At 42.0% G+C, this 24,574-nt stretch overlaps 1 protein-coding gene across 1 annotated transcript in view; it reads left to right on the forward strand.

The window, feature by feature from the left end:
• Positions 1 to 24,574, forward strand: part of SNX25 (sorting nexin 25) — a 73,258-nt gene that overhangs the window by 45,231 nt on the left and 3,453 nt on the right. Inside the window, exons 11-16 of the mRNA XM_060778635.2 lie at positions 501 to 632; positions 2,183 to 2,323; positions 3,578 to 3,691; positions 14,606 to 14,770; positions 16,496 to 16,613; positions 17,087 to 17,153. Of these exons, the coding sequence (XP_060634618.2) occupies positions 501 to 632; positions 2,183 to 2,323; positions 3,578 to 3,691; positions 14,606 to 14,770; positions 16,496 to 16,613; positions 17,087 to 17,153 (737 nt within the window). The remainder of the gene's footprint in view (positions 1 to 500; positions 633 to 2,182; positions 2,324 to 3,577; positions 3,692 to 14,605; positions 14,771 to 16,495; positions 16,614 to 17,086; positions 17,154 to 24,574) is intronic.

The following is a 24,574-nucleotide window of genomic DNA, read 5'->3' on the forward strand; positions in this document are numbered from 1 at the left end:
ATTGACCTTGAAGGAGCTGGGGGTGGTGACGGCTGACAGGGAGCTCTGGCGTGGGCTGGTCCATGTAACGAAGAGTCGAAAGCAACTGAATGAATAAACAACAACAAAATCTTTTATCACCGTATCTTTGTAAAGTTTACAATATCTGTTGAAAACATAATAGTGCTGTGAGGAGATGGGTTAAACGTGTAATAATAGCTCTCCAAACTTCATATATCTACACAACTCTAGTTTTTCATTATAGCTGCATTACTTAAAAGGTCAAGTATAATAAGTATAATTCTGAAATGACAGCTAAATTAGGCCATAAAATACAATGCTATATGAATATATACTGTGGGCTCATTGGAAAAGGTGAGGAGGTTGCAATAAAATTGTTCTTCTTTCTATTTGCCTTTTTTAAATTTTAGCATGGGTGTCACAATGGACACCCACATTAGTTGCACAAAACTTTCATAGTATGATAATCTATGGTAACAATTCTATTTTTCCCTTGGCAGATTGTTTCTAAATTGAAGGACGAAATCACTCTGATGGAGAGAGAACACAGTGACCTTCAGTTACATATTGAAAGAACAGATTGGTGGTGTGAGAATTTCGGCATGTGGAAAGCCTTTATACATACTAGTGAGGTATAGCTGTTCCTGTCTGAAATGAGTGGAACCTTCTGCTCATGCATGATTCCACATGGGGACTAACTACTCTGCACTGAGTGATAAAGGATTGCAGCTGTGGTTTGCTGTGGATCCCACTTCCCATTTTAGTGTGAATACACACAAGTATCCATAGTTGTTGGTCATGTCAATTTCAGTGTTCTGATTCTGATTCAGTTTTCTGATTACATCTTTTTTTAAAAAGCAAATCTGATTCTTGTTACCCTTTATGAAACAACTAACTGTAGCCAGGTTTGCGTGCAATTAGATAAAATGGGAAAAGCTTTCTGGCTTTCTGTGGGTGAGCAAAAGGAGGAACACAACAGTAGTGAAAAGACTGCCTTCAAGTGTATACTGCTTGTATGTCTTCTAATTTATTCAGGCCAGGATCAGTTACTCTACTTCCAAAGGTGATGGAAGGGGTAGAGTAGAATAGAGATGAAAAACGAAGTGGCACCTAGTTTAACATCCACTGTAGCCCTTCATGCATACCCATGATGCCCTCTTGATTTGTCTTTCAGACAATTAAGATGCTGGGAGAAAGATGTTCCCATGCAGTGACACAATAGCCAGGATGCCCGTGATGTGCAAATATTGTCAAACTAGTTAAATATTAGATATATAGTGCAAAAATAGTCAAAATGAGTTGTTTTAAATGAATGAAGAACATGTAAGGAGAGATAATCCAATGCATTGCTATCCAATTTTGCCTTTTTTGATAATAGCTGCATGCATAATGGGGAGGCACCGTTTGGCATCTACACTTTGCAATGGGTGTGGCTCAAGAAAGGGCTGCAAAACCATGGGGTTGAAATATGTAGGATCCATGTGAAGGCACCACCTCAGTGTGAGGCCTGTCTAACTGTACGAGTGGCTTCAACTAAAAATATTTTAAAATACATCAAGGAGTATAAGCTTTCTGTCTTATGTTTTGCAGTCCTCCAACCTTATGAACACTTGCTTTGAGCTGAAAATACTTTGTTGTTGGCTTTAGTAGATTTGTGCACCTATCTATCTGCGATTTGGGCTAAGAAGAGACAGCATTGTTTGGAACTTTTTAGTCAGCTTTGGGTATTGAAACGGTTTTGAAAGTTCCACCCTGTTGAATAACTTACACCAAGAAAGGGCCTGATGGAGTGCAGTTCTGCTAGTTATTCTATGCCTCCTGTTTCAGTCGCTTTGGTTGTTACGTTGATACTATTCTGGGCCACGTAACTGAGTTAGAGATGGAGCCAAGTATCTCCAAGCCATTCTGGAGAATGTAGCGATAGGAACTTAGTGGCTAGCAGGCACTGGAGTTCCATCTCATTCTTGTAAAGGTAGTTTAGCATTTTAAAAAATCACTTTTGAGTTATTGATAATCAAACTGTGAAACCTGAGGGATGTTCCTAGGACTACATTTCTAATGTATGTACCTAGCAAGGCAATGTTAGCTGTTTGCTGAATAATTTGATAAACTTTGTGTGCATGTTTGCTCTTTTCCAGTAATATCTGTACATGAAATATTCTGTAATCCTGTCATTGTTTAGGTCATAGAAGAGAATGGTGAACAAGTGCCCTGCTACTCTGTCATGGTGAGTTTACAAGAGATCGGTGGCATTGAAGCAAAGGAATGGATTGTTCTCCGAAAACTCAGCGAGTTCCAAAGCCTGCACCGGAAACTCAGTGAGGTATAAAGAGATTTATTTATTTATTTAAAATTTATTTATTTAAAACTTCTATGTCGCAATCTTCTCAACCTCTGTAGAGGGACTCAGACCGGCTGGTGGGGTGGTGGGAAATTGATGTTGCCTGGAGTCAGTATTATTTTTGGTGAAAAAATTGCCATCTCCTTCATCTTCAAGGTCCCTGCTCCTTGCACAGGGCAAGGTTTTTTTTTTAAAGACAGATTTTGCCTTCAAACTTAATAGGGCTCATGTGGACCAGGAAATGTTATTTCAGAAACAATGCTTTGTTGCTGGAGGGCATGTTGATTGTCATTCATGAACACTCAGTTGTTTTCTTGTGAATGGGAGGGGCATAGTAGAGCTTGAGAGGCTTGGGATGTGACCCTCTACACCAGTAGTTCTTAACCTGTGGGTCCCCAGGTGTTTTGGCCTACAATTCCCAGAAATCCCAGCCAGTTTACTAGCTGTTAGGATTTCTGGGAGGTGAAGACCAAATAGTCTTGGAACCCACAGGTTGAGAACCACTGCTCTCTACTCTGCTGGCATAGTTATGCAGGAGGAGAAGGTAGCAGGTATTTAAGAAATAGGACCTTGGCCAGTGTCTGGAGGGCAGTTAGTAACTGTCTCCCTCGCTCCTCTTGGTTATTGCTGCTCCTTTCTTGCACAAGAAAGCCTGGAATCTTGAATACCTTCCTACTTAGTTCACTTGTTACTATAGGATGCTAGCCTGGACCAGAACTTCCAAAATCCCTCAGCCAGTTTGGCCACTCGGTAGTTGGGAATCGGGATAATTAGTTTATCATGTTCACTGGAGGATTCTAGTTCTCAAAAAAGTAACCATTCCACACTCTTAACTATAAGCATGTATTCATTTGTCATAATTCTGTATTCTGCTGAGATTCTCAGCATGATAGGACATAAATTTATACTGTTTAATGTCTCCACCTCACTTCACTACATTTCGAGGAGCGTAAATGTGTAAAGACAGATGGTAATGAAACATGGAATACTAAGCAACTCAATTCTCCTTGTTTAATTTAATTTAATTTAATGACTTGATAGCTCTACCTTGAATTTTGGAAAGCTGATCACTCAAATCAGCTTCAGGTCAGCACTGACTTGCATCTAGAGCAATTGCTGCTCTTCTTTCATGTATTGAAAGAATTGTGCAAAGGAAATGAAGATCAGCAGTCTCATCTCTGTCTTCCTTTTCACCCATTGCACCTTGTAATTGGATTTTTTTCCTCCCCCATCTAGTGCTTCCCATCATTAAAGAAAAATCAGTTGCCTTCACTCAGCAAACTGCCCTTTAAATCTGTAGACCAGAAATTCTTGGAAAAGTCTAAGAACCAATTAAATAACTTCTTACAGGTAAGAACTCCTAAGAGTTCCTCTTGTGTTTTCTTTTTGATAACCCAGAATTATGCACTGTACTTCTTCCTGATTTTTTGCATATAGACTTCAGTTTCTAGGCTTCATGTTCTGACTTTAACCTCCCAATATCTCTGGACCCTCTGGTCTAAGCTACAAGAAAGAAAATTATGATCAATTCTCACTGAAATCAGTCAGAAAAGTTACTTCTGACTAAGTCATGTCTCGTTAAGTGAGTTTTGTATGGCTGACGTTTTTCCTATTGAGAACTATGTTTTTTAGCATATAGTTTTTTGTTATTTTAAAGGTATACTATGGCATATAAAGCATGATAAACTAGTGTTCATGAAACACAAGTTGAATAAGTCAATTTGCCAGAAATTCAGAGTTGGTTGCTGATGGCAGACTTGGGTTTATTCTTCGTGTCCTCCGTGAAATGCACACTTATGGGTTATCCCTCCGCGCATGCGCAGCAATCCGGAACTTTCTAGAGATTTTAATGATTTAAAAATGATTATTTGAGTACAACACAAGCCCCGCCCATCCCCCGCCCCCCCCGGTATATAGGCCGTGGCGTGCGTCTGAGAGGTAGTTCCTTTTTCCGCGCCAAACAGGCAGCATCTTAGGACTTTCTCTCTGTGATCGGACTTCTTTGGCTTCTTACCAGGACTGTTTATCGACCTTCCAAACTCTCCTTACCTGACTCGGACCGGCTGACGACTCTCTCAGGCTAGCATGTCTTCCCTGTCTTTTAAAAATTGCTCTGCCTGCGGGGCTAATCTCCCCGAGGCAGACAGGCACTCTAAATGTCTCCTTTGCCTAGGAGAAACCCACAATCTCCAAACATGCGAGATTTGCCAAACCTTCACCTCCAGAGCGCGCAAGAGCAGGGATGCGAGGCTCAAAGCGCTGCTTTATGAGCGGGCCCTGGCCCCGCAAACGGCTCCCACTCCTTCCCAATCTTCCCCGATACAGGAGACCTCCCAGCCTTCCTCCCCACACGCTGGGGATAGGCGGAGCAAAGATCAGGCAGACGCTCCCATTGAGGAGCCGCCGAGAAAAAAATCTAAAACAACAAAACAGACCACGAGGTCTTCCAAAACAAAGGAAAAAGCTAACAAACAAAAAAAGGGACGGCAACTCACTGGCACACAGCCCTTGAGTCCTCCTATGTTGCAAACTGTGCCTTTCCTTCCCGGTTCCGCTCTGCATCTGCAGGAACCGCTCCCCAGCATGCTACAAATGGAAAACCCCTCCCACCTCCCTCCTTTGGAGCTTTTAGCTCCACACTTGGAGCTTGAGACGCAGCCTCCGGAGGATCTCTCCACCTCACCTCCTCCCCTTCCTCCTTCTCAAGCCTCTCCTCCCCCCTCCCCCAGCCCTCCTCAATCCCCGGATCCGGGCGAATCCCCCTCGCCCGCACAGCCCAACACCTCGGCGCACGCGGCCGGACGCCGCCGCCGCTCTCCTTCCCCGGCTCCGCGCCGTTCCGAAGCTTCCTCTCTTCCCCCTCCCAAGAAGGCACGCTCTGTGCCTTTAGAGCACCAACAGCCTTATCCTCCTCATGGCTACCCTTACCACCTTTACCCTCCTCCTCCTCCTCCTTTCCCCTTTTATCCCTATTACTACCCCCATCCTCCTGATACCTTCAGAGGACCCCACTCTCCTCTCCCCTTGGATCCAAATTTTCCCCAACCCCCACGTGACCCTCCCTCAGCTACACTCTCTCGCCCTCCGGATCCCCAAACAGACTTGGAATCCCAAACCTTCCCTCTGGATCCAATCATGCCCCCCCAACTAGACCCAGAAACCATTGAACTGGATGCTACAGATGACACACCAGTCATCCAAGACCCTCAACCAGATCCTGATCCTTCCCCTCAACATTTAGAGGATTTTAAAAAATTCTCAGCACTACTGATAAGGCTTGCTAGATCCTTAAACCTCACCACACCTGAGCCCACAGACACTGTGACAGATCCATGCTTCACCTCCACTGAACAACAAACACCTGCATCCACTGTTGCCCACTCTTCCATATTTGTTGAAAATCCTAAAGAATACAGGAGTTGCACCAGCCCTGGTTCCAGCAACTCCTAAAAGAGCAGAAAACTTATACCGTATTGATTTATCCACAGCCTCATGGCTCTCTAAGATGCCCAAGGCAAACTCTGTGGTAACTGATGCTCAACCAAAGCCAGTACAAATAAACCAAGCATCCCCTTCTGACAAGGAAGGGAGAAAACTAGACTCTATGGCCAAAAAATTCTATTCCTCAGCATGCCTTTTCGCACGCATGGCCCATTATGGGGTTTATATGAGTGTATACCAAACTTACCTCTGGAACAAAATATCCCCATACCTAGACCTGCTACCACCAGCAGAACAACCATTGGCTAAAGCCTTCCATGGGGAAGCCCTTCTATTGGCAAAATTACAAAAAGACCTAGCAAAAAATACAGCTGATACTTCTGGAAAACTTATTGCAGGATCAGTAGCCCTTCGCCGCCATGCATGGCTTAGGGCAGCAATTCTTACCCAGGCTCAACGCTCTCTCATTGAGAACTTCCCAATGGATGAAGCAGGCCTGTTTAATCCTGAGACTGACTCACAATTGGAGCACTCTCATAAGATGAAACAAACAGTGTACAAATATGACCAACAACCGTACACTTATCAAAGACAACGTTGGGGCTCCTATTACTATCGCCCCCAATTTTACAACAGACCATACAACAACTCTTTCTACAGAGGACGACAGAGGCCATATATGCCGGCAGCATCCACAAGACGCCCCTCACTTCCGTCTAGAGGTCAGTACCGTGGTACCAGGCCCTCTAACAACAACAAACGTCGCTTTTAGCATAACCTCTCCCCTTCCCCCCCCTTCCCCCACACAACCAATCACCTACCTTGACAGATTACACTCTTTTCTCCCACAGTGGCAGTCCATCACATCTGACACTTGGGTCCTGGATATAGTTGACAGAGGATATGCGATTGAATTTAACGAATATCCACCAGTGGGAAAAGTCATCCTTACACAACCCTCCCAGACTATATGGGAAGAGGTCCAATCATTACTCCTCAAAGGAGCCATATCTCCCATACCTCCACATACATCCAACACATGTTTCTACTCCCGCTACTTCCTCATAGACAAAAAGGATGGAGGATTAAGGCCTATCCTTGACCTTCGCAAACTCAACACTTTCATTACCCCACGTAAATTTCGTATGGTCACTCTCTCCAACATCCTCCCCTTTATTCCTAAAGGCTCTTGGCTAGCAACTATAGACCTACGAGAAGCATACTTCCACATTTCAATTAGGCATTCACACCGGAGGTTTCTCACCTTCGCAGTTCATCACTACCACTTCTCGTTCAATTCTCTCCCGTTTGGTTTGTCCACCGCCCCCAGGGTGTTCACAAAGTGCATGGCGGTCATAGCCGCACACCTCCGCCAACAAGGCATAACGGTTTTTCCTTACCTGGATGACTGGATGTTGGCCTCATCCTCTAAAGCTCAATTATGCACAGATATTCATTATACCTTATCTCTTTTGCAGGATCTCGGCCTAGTGGTGAACCACGAAAAATCGCAACTCCAACCAACTCAGCGTATTCAATTCATAGGAGCCATCATAGACTCCACAATTCAAAGAGCCTTCCTCCCAGAGGATCGTTTCTTAAGACTTCAACAGGCTATTTTCTCCCTCCTCCACTCCCGACAAGCCTCGGCTTGGGCCATCCAGTCTATACTTGGCCACATGTCTTCCACTACAGCCGTAACCCCCTTTGCTCGGCTTCGGATGAGGCCTCTGCAAAACTGGTTCATCAGGGTGTTCGACCCCCTCCACGATCCACAGTCCCGACTCCTCCACCCACCACAAAAGGTACTCCAGTCCCTCAAATGGTGGACAAAAGCACACAATGTTCGCCTAGGCATGCCCTTCATACAGCCACACCCATCCATGTCCCTGACAACAGATGCCTCCAACTCAGGCTGGGGAGCACATCTCAAAGGGTTCAGAATCAGTGGCCACTGGCTCCCTCAGGAAAAACATTTCCATATAAACGCCCTGGAGATGATGGCGGTAGAGAAAGCCCTTCGGGCCTTCACCCGCATCGTCTCCAACCGCATAATCCAGGTAGTGACAGACAACACTGCAGTAAAATTCTATATCAACAAACAAGGGGGAACACGGTCTCAGACACTGACGTCAATATCAACACGCATCTGGGAATGGTGCATTCAGAGAAACATCCTCCTCACAGCCATTCATCTACCGGGCCAAGACAACACTCTGGCAGACTCACTGAGCAGAACAGGGAAAAACAATCACGAGTGGCATCTCCACAAGTCTCAGTTCCAGGCCATTACACACAAATGGGGAACACCGACAATAGACCTGTTCGCATCCCCAGTGAACACTCACTGCCCAATGTACTGCGCAAGACTCCGCCCTCACGTATCCCCAGGCTGTCTAGGAGACGCTTTTCTCTTCCGCTGGACACCAGACCTCATCTACCTTTTTCCCCCCCTCCCCCTCCTGTCACATGTCATAGCCAAGATAATCCAGGACAACGCCAACTGCATCCTGATCTCCCCTTGGTGGCCACGCCAACATTGGTTTGCCACCCTCCTCCAAATCTCCAACGGGGACTACTTCCACCTTGCCCCCATTCCGGACCTCCTCACAGTGGAGAACGGGCTCGTTCTCCACCCAGACCTCCACTCCCTCCGCCTGACGGCATGGAGGATCAAACCACAGTAAACTTATCAGACGAAATATCGCGTATACTCCTAGCTGCTCATAAACCATCCACTACAAAATCATATACTTACAAGTGGTCATCATTTTCAAAATTCACAAAATCAGTGGGCTACGAGCCCATCTCTGCACCCACAAAGGTGGTACTGGATTTTTTAGTTCACCTTTCCAAGAAAGGTTTTTCTCTCTCCTCTGTAAAATGTTACCTGGCAGCTATCTCTTCCTTTAGAAAGAAACGTGGCTTGCCGTCCCTTTTTCAAGACAATCTGGTCCAATTGTTTCTAAAGGGTTATAAGAATGTTCACCCTCCTGTCTCCCTCCCTCCACCACAATGGAGCCTGGAGCTAGTACTGTCTCAACTGTCAAAACCTCCTTTTGAGCCCATGTCCTCTAATGATATCTCCCATCTCTCATGGAAGGTGGCATTCCTAGTGGCCATCACCTCGGCCAGGAGGACCAGTGAACTCGCGGCCCTCCGATCAGACCCTCCATATATACGATTCCATGATGACAAGGTTATACTACGAACTGACGTCACTTTCCTACCGAAAGTAGTCTCCCATTTCCACATGTCTCAGGACATCATACTACCGGCCTTCTTCCCAAATCCATCCTCTCCTCTCGAGGTGGCACTTCACTCATTGGATGTCAAAAGAGCCCTATCATTCTACCTGCATAGAACATCTACTCACAGAAAGTCTCCCAGACTCTTTTTAAAATACAGGAAAGACACGATGGGGCACCCTGTATCTTCTCAGGGATTAGCCTCATGGATCGTCTCTACGATCCGTCTAGCCTACCAATTGGCAGGGAAACAACCACTATCTCACTTGGTGGCCCATTCAACCAGGTCGGTCTCCACCTCTCAAGCCTTTTTGCGTGGAGTTCCGCTGGATCAAATCTGTAGAGCTGCTACGTGGTCCACGCCGTCCACGTTTGCATCCCACTACAAGTTGGATATACTGGCCAAGAAGGATGCCGCATTCGGCAGAGCTGTACTGTTTTCCTGCGTGGCATGACCCACCTCCAGATCAGTAGCTTGCTATTCACCCATAAGTGTGCATTTCACGGAGGACACGAAGAATAAATAAAGGTTGCTTACCTGTAACCGTATTTCTTCGAGTGTCCATCCGTGAAATTCACACGACCCGCCCGTCCTCCCCTCTGTCATGCCTATATGTATTATGTCACTATTTGGCGCTTGGGAACTACCTCTCAGACGCACGCCACGGCCTATATACCGGGGGGGCGGGGGATGGGCGGGGCTTGTGTTGTACTCAAATAATCATTTTTAAATCATTAAAATCTCTAGAAAGTTCCGGATTGCTGCGCATGCGCGGAGGGATAACCCATAAGTGTGAATTTCACGGATGGACACTCGAAGAAATACGGTTACAGGTAAGCAACCTTTATTTATCTTACTTCATGTGTAGTACAGCCCTAACTGATGAACATCTGTGATAATTTGTTTCATTTGGTTTTTCTTGAGACAGAAAAAAGATACTGATGTAGTGCCTATTTGGCTTAGGCCCAGATCAGTTTGACCAAACGTGATTTGTAATATTAATTGGTCCTTTTTGTGCAATCCCCTGAACACAGAATGAGGAGGAGGGAACTGAAAAGCTGGGCAAAACAGATCAAGAGAGCCGAATTTATCGGCTACTGGAGAGGATTTTTTAAACCTTTATTTATTTATTTATTTATTTACTTACCATATTTGTATACCGCCCTTCTCAGCCCGAAGGCGACTCAGGGTGGTTCACAGTTGGCAACATTTGATGTCTCAGCAAATAAAACAATCATAAAATACTGTTAAAAATTAGCATAAAATATAAAAACGACCATACAAAGCCGTAAAAACATTGTAGTGAGCGTCATCTTATTATGGAGTTAAGTCTGCAATATACCTGAGACAAGGGTCTGCCATGGGGCTCCTAGAGAAGATGGGATTACCTGCAGCGTCTTTTCTCCCTCCCCGGCAGTGAAATGTTCATTTCTTTGGAAAAGTTCCCTAGGCTACTCCTCCATAGAGGGCCCTGCTGGGAACTTGCTTTCCCAAGAACACGTGCGTGGAACAGGCATTGAAAAGTCTCTTGAGTTCCTCTCTCAGCATGATGGGAGTTGAAGTTTTCCTCTCTCTCTCTCTGTTTCTCAGCCAATAAAAGGCCTGGTTGTGTTCTGATTGGCTGAGAATGGAAACAACCGGTGACTACAATTCCCAGAACCCTCTCTTGCGGTTTGTCTTTGTGGTGAAGTGTAAATTTTTAACTTGCAGTTATGTATAATTATAGATAGATGTTTAAAGGGTAAGTATTTAAAGTTGCATAACTAAGGGGGATGGAAGCCAGCTCAGCTCATGTTGAGCTGGGTTACCATGGAAACAGGGGCGGAGCCAACTGCCACTTGGCAGGGCAGCCATTTTAAAACAGTTAGTCTGTAGTCAGCGAACTACAGGAGAGGCTGGTTCTAGTGGGTGTTGAGAACCAGTAAGTTAGTCTACAGTCTGTGAACTATAGGAGAGGCTGATTCTATAGTAGTAAGAATCAGGAAGGTTTTGGCTTTTAGCCTGATTAGTTTAAATAAGTCGAGTTGACTTATTTATATTAATAGTTAGGGTGAGAGAAACCCAGTGAGATTTCTCTATTGCAACAGAAACATCACAAAGAAAGAATAAGCTTGTAACTGAAGTAACCTGTTAAGGAAAGAAACACAGTTTGAAGAAAAATAAGTTTGAAACCTGTTTAGTGGAAGGAAGAGTCCTTTCCAGAGTTGTTTAAGGAATGCTATAAATGTAACTTTTGAAGAAATGTGCCTTTAAGAGTCAAGAAACATTGAAACCATCAAACTTCTTCTACATTTCAATAAACTTGTTACTGTTTTTCCTAAAACCCTGTCTCTGTTACAATTCCTTTCCAAGTTAAGTCACACTACACATTGAAGAAAGACCAAGTCAGCATCACTATCTAGTAGCTACACTATCAAATTAATAAACCCTTACAAAGTGGTGGCTCCTTTACAAACTCTTTACAAATTAGTGGCATCGTTACAAATTGGTGAAATCGTTACAGTCTTATTTTTTAAAATGTTATGGTAAAAACTTAAAACTTAAAATAATAAATTGGTGAATTGTTTTGAAACTTGGCAGGCCTGCAGTTACAAACGGGATCTAAAACTGAGCTAGATTTCATGCAGATAGGCATTAAAATGACTGAGAATTGCATCTTTAAAGTTTCCCATTGTAGCCAATAGGCCGAAGCTTTGCTGAATGAAAACGGCAACACTCCTCCCAATTCGAGTAACATCTCGGTAAACAGAATGAGGAGTTAGCCGAGAATGGACCCTGAAACAGCATGCGTTTTGGCCAAATTGCATAATCCTAGTGCCTACCTCTATCGTACGGGACAGTTTTGACACTGTCAAAAAATGTCCTCTCCCTGATACCTAGCTTTTAATTTCTTCAGAAGGTGCATGAACCAGTTATTTAAAAAGGTCTTTCTTCCTCTGACACACTTTTTGATACATTCTCTCATTCTACAGTGTACTTGAAAAAACCTTCCATTTGATTACGTGTTCATCTCACTGCCAACTATGATCATCCTCTGTCGATCGTTATGTCTTCTTTTTCCAATCCCCAAAGAAATAGAGCTATACATTTTGAATAAGCTGCCCTGCTGAGGGACTAATGAAATTCTGAATCTGCAGTGGGATGCAGTCAAGGAGTTCCACACTTCTATTTTTTTTAATGCCAGAATAAAAATGACATTTGGCAAGACTTTTCAGGGGAGAGGTTCTTAACAGCTAATTTCGGAGTGTCTGAAATGTACAGCTGTGCTTTGTGTGAAGAAAAAAAAATTGGCAATAGCTTGATAGAGTTAGAGACTTCACAGCTAAAATTTTAATACGTACAGCAAGTCGAAGCAATTGTGGTGTATGGTTTTAAAACCCACTTAAAGAGTACTTCTGCATTTGTGTGCATGAAATAGCTATTCAAATTATTGTATATATAAATCAGTATCACGTATAAGTCAAGGGTAGGCTTGGGGCCAAAATTATGGATTTTGCTATGACCCATTTTTGGAAAGTCATGACTTTTTTAAAGATCATAACCTTTTGGAAAACCAGAATCTCCATAACCTTTTGGAGAAAAATGGAATTCACAATCATCTGAAAATCAACCTTTGGAAGAAGTATGATCTTCTAGAGAAGAACCAAAATTTGTTTGATTAAACATTTATCTTCAGTGGTATATATCCACATATACTTATGCAAGGCAATTTGGCTTTCACTTGTTAGACTGATAACCTAGTTGTCTCTGATCTGTTATGTACAGAGATTATGCCAATGCACAAAATATAGCAGTTTTTCAGAAGTGTTTCTTTTCAGTGCCCCCAAAAATCTCTCATAAAATATCTTGTTTCTATATCAAGCTCTCAAGAAACAAAATAAAGTAGACTTTGTTAAAAGTAACATACCTGGTTTACTCACAACCTTCATGTATTCAGCATACAGGTACATAACTTGTCAATCCACTTACTGCTAGGTTTAATGTAGTTTCTCTGTGTAGATAACACAGTGCTTCTTTCTTATAATTAAGAGCAACATGAGTTTGCTCTTAACAGTCCAAAATCCACATAGCATTTGTGCTCTAATGGAGTCTAAATCATCTTATGGCTAAAGCATTTCTTTGTTCTAAAATGGAGTCTCAGATCTCAGCAGTCCCAGATCTGATCATGTGGTCTGTAGCCCCTCCCACAACCTCAACAAACATAGAGTAAAGGAAAATCTGCATAGCAAAGCATACATATAGAATATAGTAAGCAAAACAGAATCATATGCGAACAAATTACTAGTGGAGGCTTGAGGAAGGTTTCCAACACCTTTGGATAAGTTGGGCGTATAACATATGGGCATGGAACAAAAAAAAATCCTTTCATCTCCTTTGAAAAATGTGTAGCAGAAATATGCTTATGAAGAGCTAAAGAGAAGGAGATAGTCTGTTTATTTGAGGGTTTCCAATGAGGGTGTATACATTGTATTGCTGATCTTATATCTAGAGAAAGGAATATAAATGAGGGAAAAGACTGGGAATGTGACCTGGAAAAAGGGTGGAAGAAAAGCAAAGAAAGCAAACTGCCTTTATTAGGGACTTTATTAGGTCTTATTAGGTAATGAAGGCAGTGACAATAGGTTGGGGTAAGAAATTCCCATCCCATTACACACAATTGATATGGAACCACTGAAAGGAAGGGCAGGTTTAGCAGTTTGCAATCCAAATAGGAAAGGCACCTCACCCTGAGATTTCAGAGTGGTGCAGCCTCCCTATGACTGTCCAATGGCCTGCTTCCAGTGGGCTGCCCCAGGTATTGGTAGTTTCTACAAAATGCTGGACCACTCTCACAACCACCATGTCGGACTACACAGAGAAGCCATTGAAATCCACAAGCATGTGGACAATTTCAACAGAATAGAGGAAACCATGAAAATGAACAAAATCTGGCAACCAGTATTAAAAAAAACTCTAAAATTACAACAGCAAAACAACAGAGAGGAAACAAACAAGGACATCTAATCACCTCTCAACAAAAGATTGCCCCAGGCACTGCCAGGCCATCAAATGCTAATCAAGGTGGTCAGTTGAAACATTCACACCTAGCTCCACCCTGTCCCACCCTGGTCATTCCACAGATATATAAACCCAATTTTCCTAATTCCAACAGACATCGCTACCTCTGAGGATGCTTGCCATAGATGCAGGTGAAACATCAGGAGAAAATGCCTCTAGAACATGGCCATATAGCCCGAAAAAACTTACAACAACCCAGTTTCTACAAATTGCCCTATAATTGCTTCTTAGGTGTTAAGGCAGCCTCGTACATCAAAACAAGCTGCTTTCTTCTTTGTCTTATCACATGTGCCAGCTTTCACTTAACTCACTTGCCAGGAGTGTGCTTAGGAGCCAATGGAAACCATTCGATTCTGGAAACCACTATGCCATGACTTGTAAACACTGGCAATGCTAATCAACAGTTTTTGCTCTCATCAGCTCTGCTCATGAGTTTGTTCTTGCTTCCTGCTTATATAAAAGCAACCCTACAATTTCAGTCTCTTGAAATAGTCTGCCTTCTGTATCTTTCCACAGAAATTGCTTTCTGACGAAAGGCTCTGTCAGAGCGAAGCTCTTTATGCCTTTTTAAGCCCTTCCCCAGAACACCTCAAGGTTATGGATGTACAGGGAAAGAAATCTTCTTTTTCGCTTTCTTCTTTCTTGGAAAGGCTTCCTGGTGATTTCTTTTCTCATCAGGAGGTGAGTGCGCAAAGAACAATATATGGGGGGAGGAGAAGGCCTGTCCTAAACCGCTAGGAAACACTTCGATGTCATTCTAGTTGGACTATCCACGTCCTTAAGTGAATTTTAAGCGTGCTAAAGTTCTCTATAAATTATCGTTTTGGTTACTCGCAAATGTACAAATCCTGATGTGTCTGGTGTCCATATTTTACTAGTAACAGCTATTGATTGAGCCTTTCATTTTAAGTGGATTTGCACACACACAAATTATTCTCAGTAAGAGGCATATCCCTAGGCCTTTTTATAAAATCCCAGTCTCAATCAATTTCATACTCAATTTATAAATATAGGCCAGTAAATATGAGCAAAATAGCACAGAATACAGTTGCCAATATATAAGAGCCATTATTCTTAAAATAGAGTGCACTTCCTTCTCTTTCATGATACACATGGCTGTGGGATTTTGTCATCTTATTGGCAAGAAATCAGGGAACTGTTGAAGTGATGCTAGTAGTGAAAACTGGGTATCATCAAGAGCAGTTGAGTGGGATCTCACAACCTGAAGAGATCTGAATAGCTACAGTGAGTGGCCAAGTTCTACCAAGCTGATTTATATATGCATGTACATTATTCCACATCTTGGCATTTTAACACTTGCCATAAATACTCGAGTATAAACCAACCCAAATATAAGCCCAGGCACCTAATTTTAGCACAAAAAACTGGGGAATGTATTGAGTATAAGTTGAGGTTGGGAAATGCAGGACCTATTGGTAAATTTCAAAATAAAAATAGATACCAATCAAATTACATTACTTGAGGCATCAGTGGGTTAAATGTTTTTGAATATTTACATAAAACTGTAATTTAAGATAAGACTGATTAAACCATTGTTTTAACTTTCTTCAATGTAAATGTGCATACGTATACTTCCAATCATAATAGCATAAAATAATAAATGTTATAATAATAATAGAGTAAAATAACGGAAATGTAATAGTAACAAATATAGTAAAATGACAAATGTAATATAATTATAAATATAGTAAAATAATAAAAGTAATAAAAATAATGAGTAAAATAATGTAATTGTACTAATAATAATAGAGCAAAATAATAAATGTAATAGTAAAAATAGAGTAAAATAATGTAATAATAACAATAATAGAGTAAAATAATGTAAATGTAATTATAATAAAATGAGTAAAATAATAAATAACTCGAGTATAAGCCGAAGGGGGCTTTTTTAGCCTAAAATAGAGGTTGAAAAACCCGGCTTATACTCGAGTATATAAGGTAATTGTTTTTCTCCTGAATACACAATTCTGTCAACTGAAATATACTGCCAGGTTATAATAAAAATAAAGGTGCCCTCTTTCTAACACACAAACTCTTGCTTAAGATATCATACACGTAATCAGGAGTATGTGCAGCTTCTCAGCCTTAAGGGGACACATTACAAAACTTATCTGAAGATATCTTGCCAAGAAAGCCACATGGTAGGATCGCCTTAGGATCACCACAAGTCAGGAATGACTTGAATGCACACAGGTCTGTATATCTTTTCTAAGAGATGAGAGAATAATGATTATTAGGAGAAACTATTCTGCGTCTGCCACAATGAAAAATAAATATTCCAAATTACAGTGCAGCCAAAGATTGCTTTCTTAGAGGAGGAGCAAAAATGATCACCCTTATCTAACTCAATCTCTCACTCTTCTGCTACTTGTATGGCTTGTTCAGGAAGAAGTTGAAGAGGACGACGATCTTTTAGACTACGGAGAGGATGTGGATGGCAAACGAGATGCCCTTGCTGAGCCTTGCTTCATGCTGATAGGCGAGATCTTTGAGCTGCGAGGAAGTATGCAGTGAAGCTAATGTATTTCCATATTAAATGTTTTCTATGAGAGGTTTTAATATGGGGGAGAGGTGTTTATTATTTTGACTATAATCTGTGAGTAAAAGGCTTGCCTATGTAAACATTTTACAGAAACCCCGTTTCATTTTAAAACTGTTTGCCACATGGTCTGGACCATTGTGCATGTTAGGGTGTCACTGAAAAGTGGCCTGAGTGTGTGTGGAATGCTTGCAGAGGCCAGTGCTTAACCGACAGCCCACATCATAGATTCTGAGAAAGAACTTCTCTCTAGGAACCTCTTAACTCCTCCAGAACACTTCTATGGCCAACTTCTGGCAGCTGCTCACCATCGAGTGGGACTGGAGAAGCTGTGAGATTCCTAGAGAGATCTTTTCTTGTGTTTTTTTAGAAGTGTTTTTGTGTTTTTCCCACTTTGAATAGTGTTCTAGTGCTCTTCTTTCTTTCCTTTGTTTTAGTGTTTAAGTGGGTGAGGAAGACGCTGATTGCACTAGTTCAAATCACTTTTGGGAGAACCATCAACAAGTGAGTGCATTATACTACTTCCGTTTCTAGAGACATTGTTTGTGGCTTGTTGTTTTGAGAAACAAGGGTGTGAAAATTGAAAGGAAAGTCCCTTTTGTAAGCTTCATTTTGAAATTCCAGATAAACATTCCTATATTTTTAAGCCTTTGTACATCAAATATGGCAGGTGATCAAGTCTATACAGATTAGGGAACTCAATTCTATGGCAAACTAGCCTACAAATTGATTCCAAGAAATTTTTAATTTGTGCTGTGTGTGCATTCTCATGTATTTGCTCAATTTGGTAAAATTCTGTTTTGTTTGCCATTGAAGGGGTAAACAAATTCCATAGATTATTCTTGAGCATTTGAGCATGGTATTATATATGTTGGCTCTCTAATCATCATCATCATCATCATCATCATCATCATCTTTATTTTTACCCCACCACCATCTCCCCAAAGGGGACAGCTAACGTGAGGGCAAGCCCAGAATTACAGTACAACAAAATAAAATAAAATACAAACAGCAAATAAAAACATCAAAATAAAATAAATAAAATAACAGAAAATGAAATAAACAGATGCAAAATAATGTGATGAAGAAATAAAGTGCAGAGAATAAGATTGATAAAACCCTGGGTAAGATAAGTAAATGGAGAAGTATGTAGGAAGGAGCTCCCCCACAGACTCATAAATTTTACTTGAAATGTATGAGGCTAGAATTAGTATTCTTTATTTAAAACCCCACCTCTCTAGAATTTTAGACTATCTATACATATGGAAGTAAAGATATCCTTAGGATTGTGCAAGGCCTAAATGTTTTATGTATTGTGCGTGACTGTTGTTTAATAGTTTTAACAGTTTTAATCTATTATTATTGTTGTTTTGATATGTGTTGTTTTATACATGTAAGGCATTGAATCTTGCCATTGATTATGTTGGGAACCACTTTGAGTCTCCCTAGGGGTGAGAAAAGCGGTATATAAGTGCAATAATAAATCAAATACATATGCATAGAGAGATCTAATAAAATATTTTTGTGGCAGTGGATGCAGTTTTGCTATTAGTTCATCTCTCAGATCCTCAGGCTCTCTCTTTTTACCACCACTTGCCCACTTGCACCACCTTGAAGATTTAGGGATTTTCAAATATGTACTTCCCTTGCAGTAAATTATCTTGAGTCATGCATACGTTTGCACTGCAAAACCTTGTCAGGCATTGCATGAATCACATATGAGAACTAGAAATGTTTTTAAATGGAAAAAATAGAAAGCTAAGATGCTAGGATTCTAAATCTTGCACTTTACATTTAATGTAAACACCTTGTGGCTGTATGCAGAATACAGTGCATCAATGAAACACCAGAGGGAGCACAAGAGCAGATTACTGTGATCTGGTCCTATATTTTCTACAGATGTCAACAACATCCCTCCTCGCCTTCAGGAGGAAATTAAAAACGTGGTTATGGGACCAGGCATTTGGGTAGCTGGCAGACAATTGACAATGGCAATGATAATAAGGTTATGGAAAATGGACTATGGATAGTCTTCCAATGTGTTATGCTGGCTGAATTCGTTTCTGCATAGGGCTAGATAGCCTGTATTATTGTACTTTTATTAATGTACTTTTTATTTGAAACTAATTTTAATTAACTATATGTAATTACTGTATGTATTATTTATGTATTATTTATATGTAATGGCATTGAATTGTGCCAGATGTAAGCCGCCTTAGGGAAAAGCCAAAGTTATCATATGGTTAACAGATTTCTATTTCTTAATGTTAATAGACATAGTATATATTTGAACAGAGTTTAGGCATATCCTTTAACAACATGAGCAAACCTGTCTCTTTCAGGGGCCACAAAATAGTCCTAGAATAATAGAATAACAGAGTTGGAAGAGAGACCACATGGGCCATCTATTCCAACAAACTGCCATGCAGGAAAAGCACAAATTACCCCTGACAGATGGCCATTTAGCTTCTGTTTAAAAGCCTCCAAGGAAGGAGCCTCCACCACACTACGAGGGAGAGAGTTCCACTGCTGAACAGTTCTTACAGCCAGGAAGTTGTTCTTCCTTGTGTTCAGGTGGAATCTCATTTCCTGTAATTTGAATCCATTGCTCCAAGTTATGTGTGCTGTATGTAGTAGACCAATGAAAGAAAAAGATCTACGCCAGTGCAAAAGCTGAGGTCCAAAGAAGGACAAGAGAACTCAAGAACATCTGGTGGACAAAGAAGGCTGAAGAAATCCAACACCTGGCAGATACCCATAATGCTCAAGGATTTTTCAAAGCCACAAAGGTCATCTATGGGCCAAGAAACCATGGCATACAGCCTCTACGCTCATCAGACGGAACCAAACTCCTGAAGGACCAAAAGTCAATTGCACTACGTTGGAAAGAACACTACCAAAGCCTCCTAAACCGCAGCTCCAGTGTGGCCGAAGAGGTCCTCTCACAAATCCCGCAACAACAAACCAGGGATGAGCTTGCAGCACTGCCTAGTTTGGAAGAAGTCAGCAATGCCATCAGCCAACAAAAGAACAACAAAGCCAGCGGACCGGATGGGATCCCTGCTGAAATCTTTAAAGAGGGAGGACCTGCGCTGACACACCAACTCCACCAGCTCATAGAAAAAGTGTGGGTGACCGAGAAAATCCCAGCAGACTTCAAGGATGCCACCATCATCACCCTCTTCAAAAAAGGGGAAAGAACAGACTGCGGAAACTATCGAGGTATCTCCCTTCTAACCTCTGCTGGAAAACTCCTCGCAAGAATCCTTGCAAACCGCCTTCTGCCCCTCTCAGAAGACACCCTCCCAGAATCCCAGAACGGTTTCCGCCCCTCCAGAGGAACCGTGGACATGATCTTCACTGCACGACAGCTCCAAGAAAAATGCAGGGAACAAAACCAACCTCTGTACATGGCATTTATCGACCTTGCAAAGGCATTCGACACAGTGAATCACAGCGCTCTCTGGACCATCCTCCACAAAATCGGGTGCCCTAGCAAATTTGTGAACATCCTGCGGCTCCTCCACGATGACATGATGGCAACAGTCTTGGATAGCAATGGCTCCCAAAGTGACCCATTTAAGGTGGAATCGGGTGTCAAACAGGGATGTGTTATTGCCCCAACTTTATTCTCCATCTTCATCGCCATGATACTACACCTTGTTGATGGGAAGCTTCCCACCGGAGTGGAAATCATCTATCGGACAGACGGCAAGCTATTTAACCTCAGCAGACTGAAAGCCAAAACCAAGGTCACAACAACATCTGTTATAGAACTCCAGTATGCTGATGACAATGTCGTCTGTGCACATACAGAAGAAGATCTACAAGCCACTCTCAACACCTTTGCAGAAGCATACACAAAGCTTGGCCTGTCACTGAACATCGAGAAAACCAAAGTGCTGTTCCAGCAGTCACCAGCCGCCCCCTCTCCAATGCCAGAGATACAGCTTAATGGTGTAACATTAGAAAATGTCGACCATTTCCGCTACCTTGGCAGCCACCTCTCCACCAAAGTCAACATCGACGCCGAAATACAACACCGCCTGAGCTCTGCAAGTGCAGCATTTTCCCGTATGAAGCAGAGAGTGTTTGAGGACCGGGACATCCGTAGGGATACTAAGGTGCTTGTCTATAAAGCTATTGTCCTCCCAACCCTGCTATATGCCTGTGAGACGTGGACTGTCTACAGACGTCACATGCAGCTCCTGGAACGATTCCATCAGCGCTGCCTCCGGAAAATCCTGCAAATCTCCTGGGAAGACAAGCGGACAAACGTCAGCGTGCTGGAGGAAGCAAAGACCACCAGCATTGAAGCAATGGTCCTCCAACATCAACTCCGCTGGACAGGCCACGTTGTCCGGATGCCTGACCACCGTCTCCCAAAGCAGTTGCTCTACTCCGAACTCAAGAACGGAAAACGGAATGCTGGTGGACAGGAAAAGAGATTTAAAGATGGGCTCAAAGCCAACCTTAAAAACTCTGGCATAGACACTGAGAACTGGGAGGCCCTGGCCCTTGAGCGCTCCAGCTGGAGGTCAGCTGTGACCAGCAGTGCTGCAGAATTCGAGGAGGCACGAGTGGAAGGTGAAAGAGAGAAACGTGCCAGGAGGAAGGCGCGTCAAGCCAACCCCGACCGGGACCGCCTTCCACCTGGAAACCAATGCCCTCACTGCGGAAGAAGATGCAGAGCAAGAATAGGGCTCCACAGCCACATGCGGACCCACAGGGAAACCCATGATGGAAGACCATCTTACTCGTCCAACGAGGGATCGCCTAAGTAAGTAAGACCAATGAAAACAGCAAATGTTTATGAAAATGAAGGGGGAAAGTGTTGGGGGTGCTTTTCCAAAAGAAAAAAAAGCTTCAAGACCACATCATAGAACTGTGATGAATGTCTCATTCCATTCCTGTTTTTTGGAAAGGGGTTTTTTTACTACCCCATCAGCATGCAAATACAGGAAACTGTAGATGAAATGATAGTTGAGGCATTTTTATGTTATCAACTACAGCACTCATTTGCACCAGGTGAAATTATAGTTGACATCTGAGAGCCTTGTTTTGTAACTGCACAGGAAGGTTGAATTGCTACACACTAAACATTTAAAGAAAAAGGAGGACACTGGACATAAGAAAATGCTACTGTTGAGAGAAATGTCAACTGAGTTCTTGGAAAGTGAGGTGGTGATTACTGCTAGGACCTGAGGAAGGCAGCTAGTTGGACATGACCTTGGTGAAGCGTGGAGGAAAGTTTTATGATGGCATTTCCATTTCCAAAGTCAGCAATTCTGCTACTTTTGCAGTGCTGTCACATAAGAAAAAAATGATGTGAGCAGCATTTTTTTTCTTATTTTAGCTTTTGTACTTTGTACAAAAATGATCTAGAAATGATAGCCCAATTAAAGAAGTTTTCTGTCACTTGTTTTCATTAACTGCAAGAATATAAATTTTGAAATCAAATTCCAGGTGCTGTTGAAGCCAAGGAACAAATTTCAAATCACTTTACATCATTCTGTTCCCATTTTAATATCTCATGAATATAATGCAGATAAGTAGCCTGTGGCTATTTACAATGCAGAAGAAGAACATCTATATTTTTTACAGCTATATCAAAGGGGACTTTGGGCACATTTTTCTTGCATTACCATGGTATGACCAGGGATTCCAGAACTGTTTTTAAAGTGGGAAGCCTCAACATTGGAAGGCAGACAATTATTATCTTTGTATTGTCGAAGGTTTTCATGGCTGGAATCACTGGGTTGTTGTAGGTTTTTTGGGCTATATAGCCATGTTCTAGAAGCATTGTCTCCTGACGTTTCACCTGCATCAAAATTTCAGAACAATGAAAATGCAGAATGCATTGCCTTAAAATAACTACCACAAACTGAATCAGCATCTGATTACTGTGAAGGCAGTGGTGAATAATAAATTAAGTATTCCAAAAGTGGAATAAGAAAAGTATGAATACAATTAATATGTTAAAGGAAGGAAAACTGTAAAAGCCTGTTGAATTAATCAAAAGTACCTTCAAGGGCTTTCGACAAACCTATTCTGCTAATACACTGCTTTAAATGAAAAAGTTATGGTGATATGATAGAAAATCATAGGATACGCTCAAAAGAAAATGTAACTAAAAAAAGACTTCTACTTTGAAAACATGAATGCGGGGATATTATCTGTATGGTTGTGGATGTTTCTGTGTAGCATTCAGATAAGAGGCTTCAAAATGGTAAATGGGGGGTAAGGGGCTCCCAAAACCCACATTCAACTTCAGATATATCCCATACTAGCAACAATATAGTCCATCCCGGAGTCATCACTACAGTTCAGCTTCTTTATGGCTGAAACTCTAAGTCATTACATTGGACTTAAAGGATGCCTATTTTCACATTTTAATCAAACAGGCACTTTCTCTATTTTTCAGTGAGGGGACATGTTTTCCATTTTCATGTTCTTCCCTTCAGCCTATGCATTATGTGTTTATCAAATACAAGGCTGTATGGTTTCATGGCTTCGTAAACAAGGCATTGTCCTCTTACTTATACCAATGACTGGTTTCTCCTAGCAAATATTCACAATTCAGAAACATTTGTTTGATCTTCAACCTCCTGGAGGACTTGGGCCTCACAGTAAACAACAAGAAATTGCACATGATTCCATTACATCTTCTTGATAGGCATGCTTCTCAATTCACCCACTCAAATTGACTCCCTTTCAAAGGACAGATTTCTCATTTTTTGCAGAGCCACTCTTAGATGTATTCACAACTGAAAAGTGTCTCCTAAGATTCATGGCTTCTAATACAGCAGTCATGCCTCTCAACAGACTCCTCATGAGACCTCTGCAGGCATGGTTCCTGAACTGCTTTAATCCCATGATGGACTCTCCAAGGGGTGCTTTGAATGTGATTTTCCTGCTTCTTGACAGGGGGTTGGACTGGATGGTCCACAAAGTCTCTTCCAGCTCTATTATTCTGTGAAGTGTCTAAATCAGGGGTCCTCACTTTTTAAACAGAGGGCCAGGTCACAGTCCCTCAAACTGTTGTGAGGGCTGGATTATAATTTGGAAAAAAAAACATGAATAAATTCCTATGCACACTGCACATATCTTATTTGTAGTGCAAAAACCACTTTAAAACAATCCAATAATTAAAACAAAGAACAATTTTAACAAATATAAACTTATTAGTATTTCAATGGGAAGTGTGGGCCTGCTTTTGGCTGATGAGATAGGATTGTTGTTGTGTGCTTTCAAGTTTTTTCAGACTTAGGTTGACCCTGAACGAGGGCAGGGTAAATGACCTTGGAGGGACGTATCCGGCCCCCGGGCCTGGTCTAAATGATTCCTTGGGCAGTAGCTTGATCCCTTCATTGGTAGATAGACATGACACGGGTTCAGACAGGCATTCCCTTTCTGGTTCTGTAGCCTGTGCTATAGGTGATTATTGATGTAAAGGCCTCACTGTCAGGGGCAAATAGACTCAGGAGGAGCTGCCATTTCACATCAACCTTCTTCAAACATCTATGCAGCAAGATTGTTCAGATAGATAGACACAATGTGATTGTGATCGCCTACCTGAACAATCCAGCACACTTCGCCTCACAATGACTCTGGGAGTGGCGTGTCCCATGTCACATTCTGCCTTCAGCAATCTATGTGTCAAGGGGGAAAAGCATGTTAGCAGGTTAGTCGGAATACCAGTGAGATGCCACAAATGGAGATTGCATCTGGACACTGTCTGCCATGTGTTTGGACCCTGCGATACTCTGTCAATAGATGTGTTTGCTTCTCCTCAGAACAAACAGCACAGAATCTACTGCTCCAGAGTCTCTCTTAGAGATAACTTTCTATTCAGCTGGAATGGTCCAGTTGTAAATGTCTTCCCATCATTCCCTTTTGTCATCACAGGAGTCAGTAAGACAGGA

Source organism: Anolis sagrei, chromosome 5 (genome assembly GCF_037176765.1).
Source record: "Anolis sagrei isolate rAnoSag1 chromosome 5, rAnoSag1.mat, whole genome shotgun sequence".
Lineage (NCBI taxonomy): Eukaryota > Metazoa > Chordata > Lepidosauria > Squamata > Dactyloidae > Anolis > Anolis sagrei.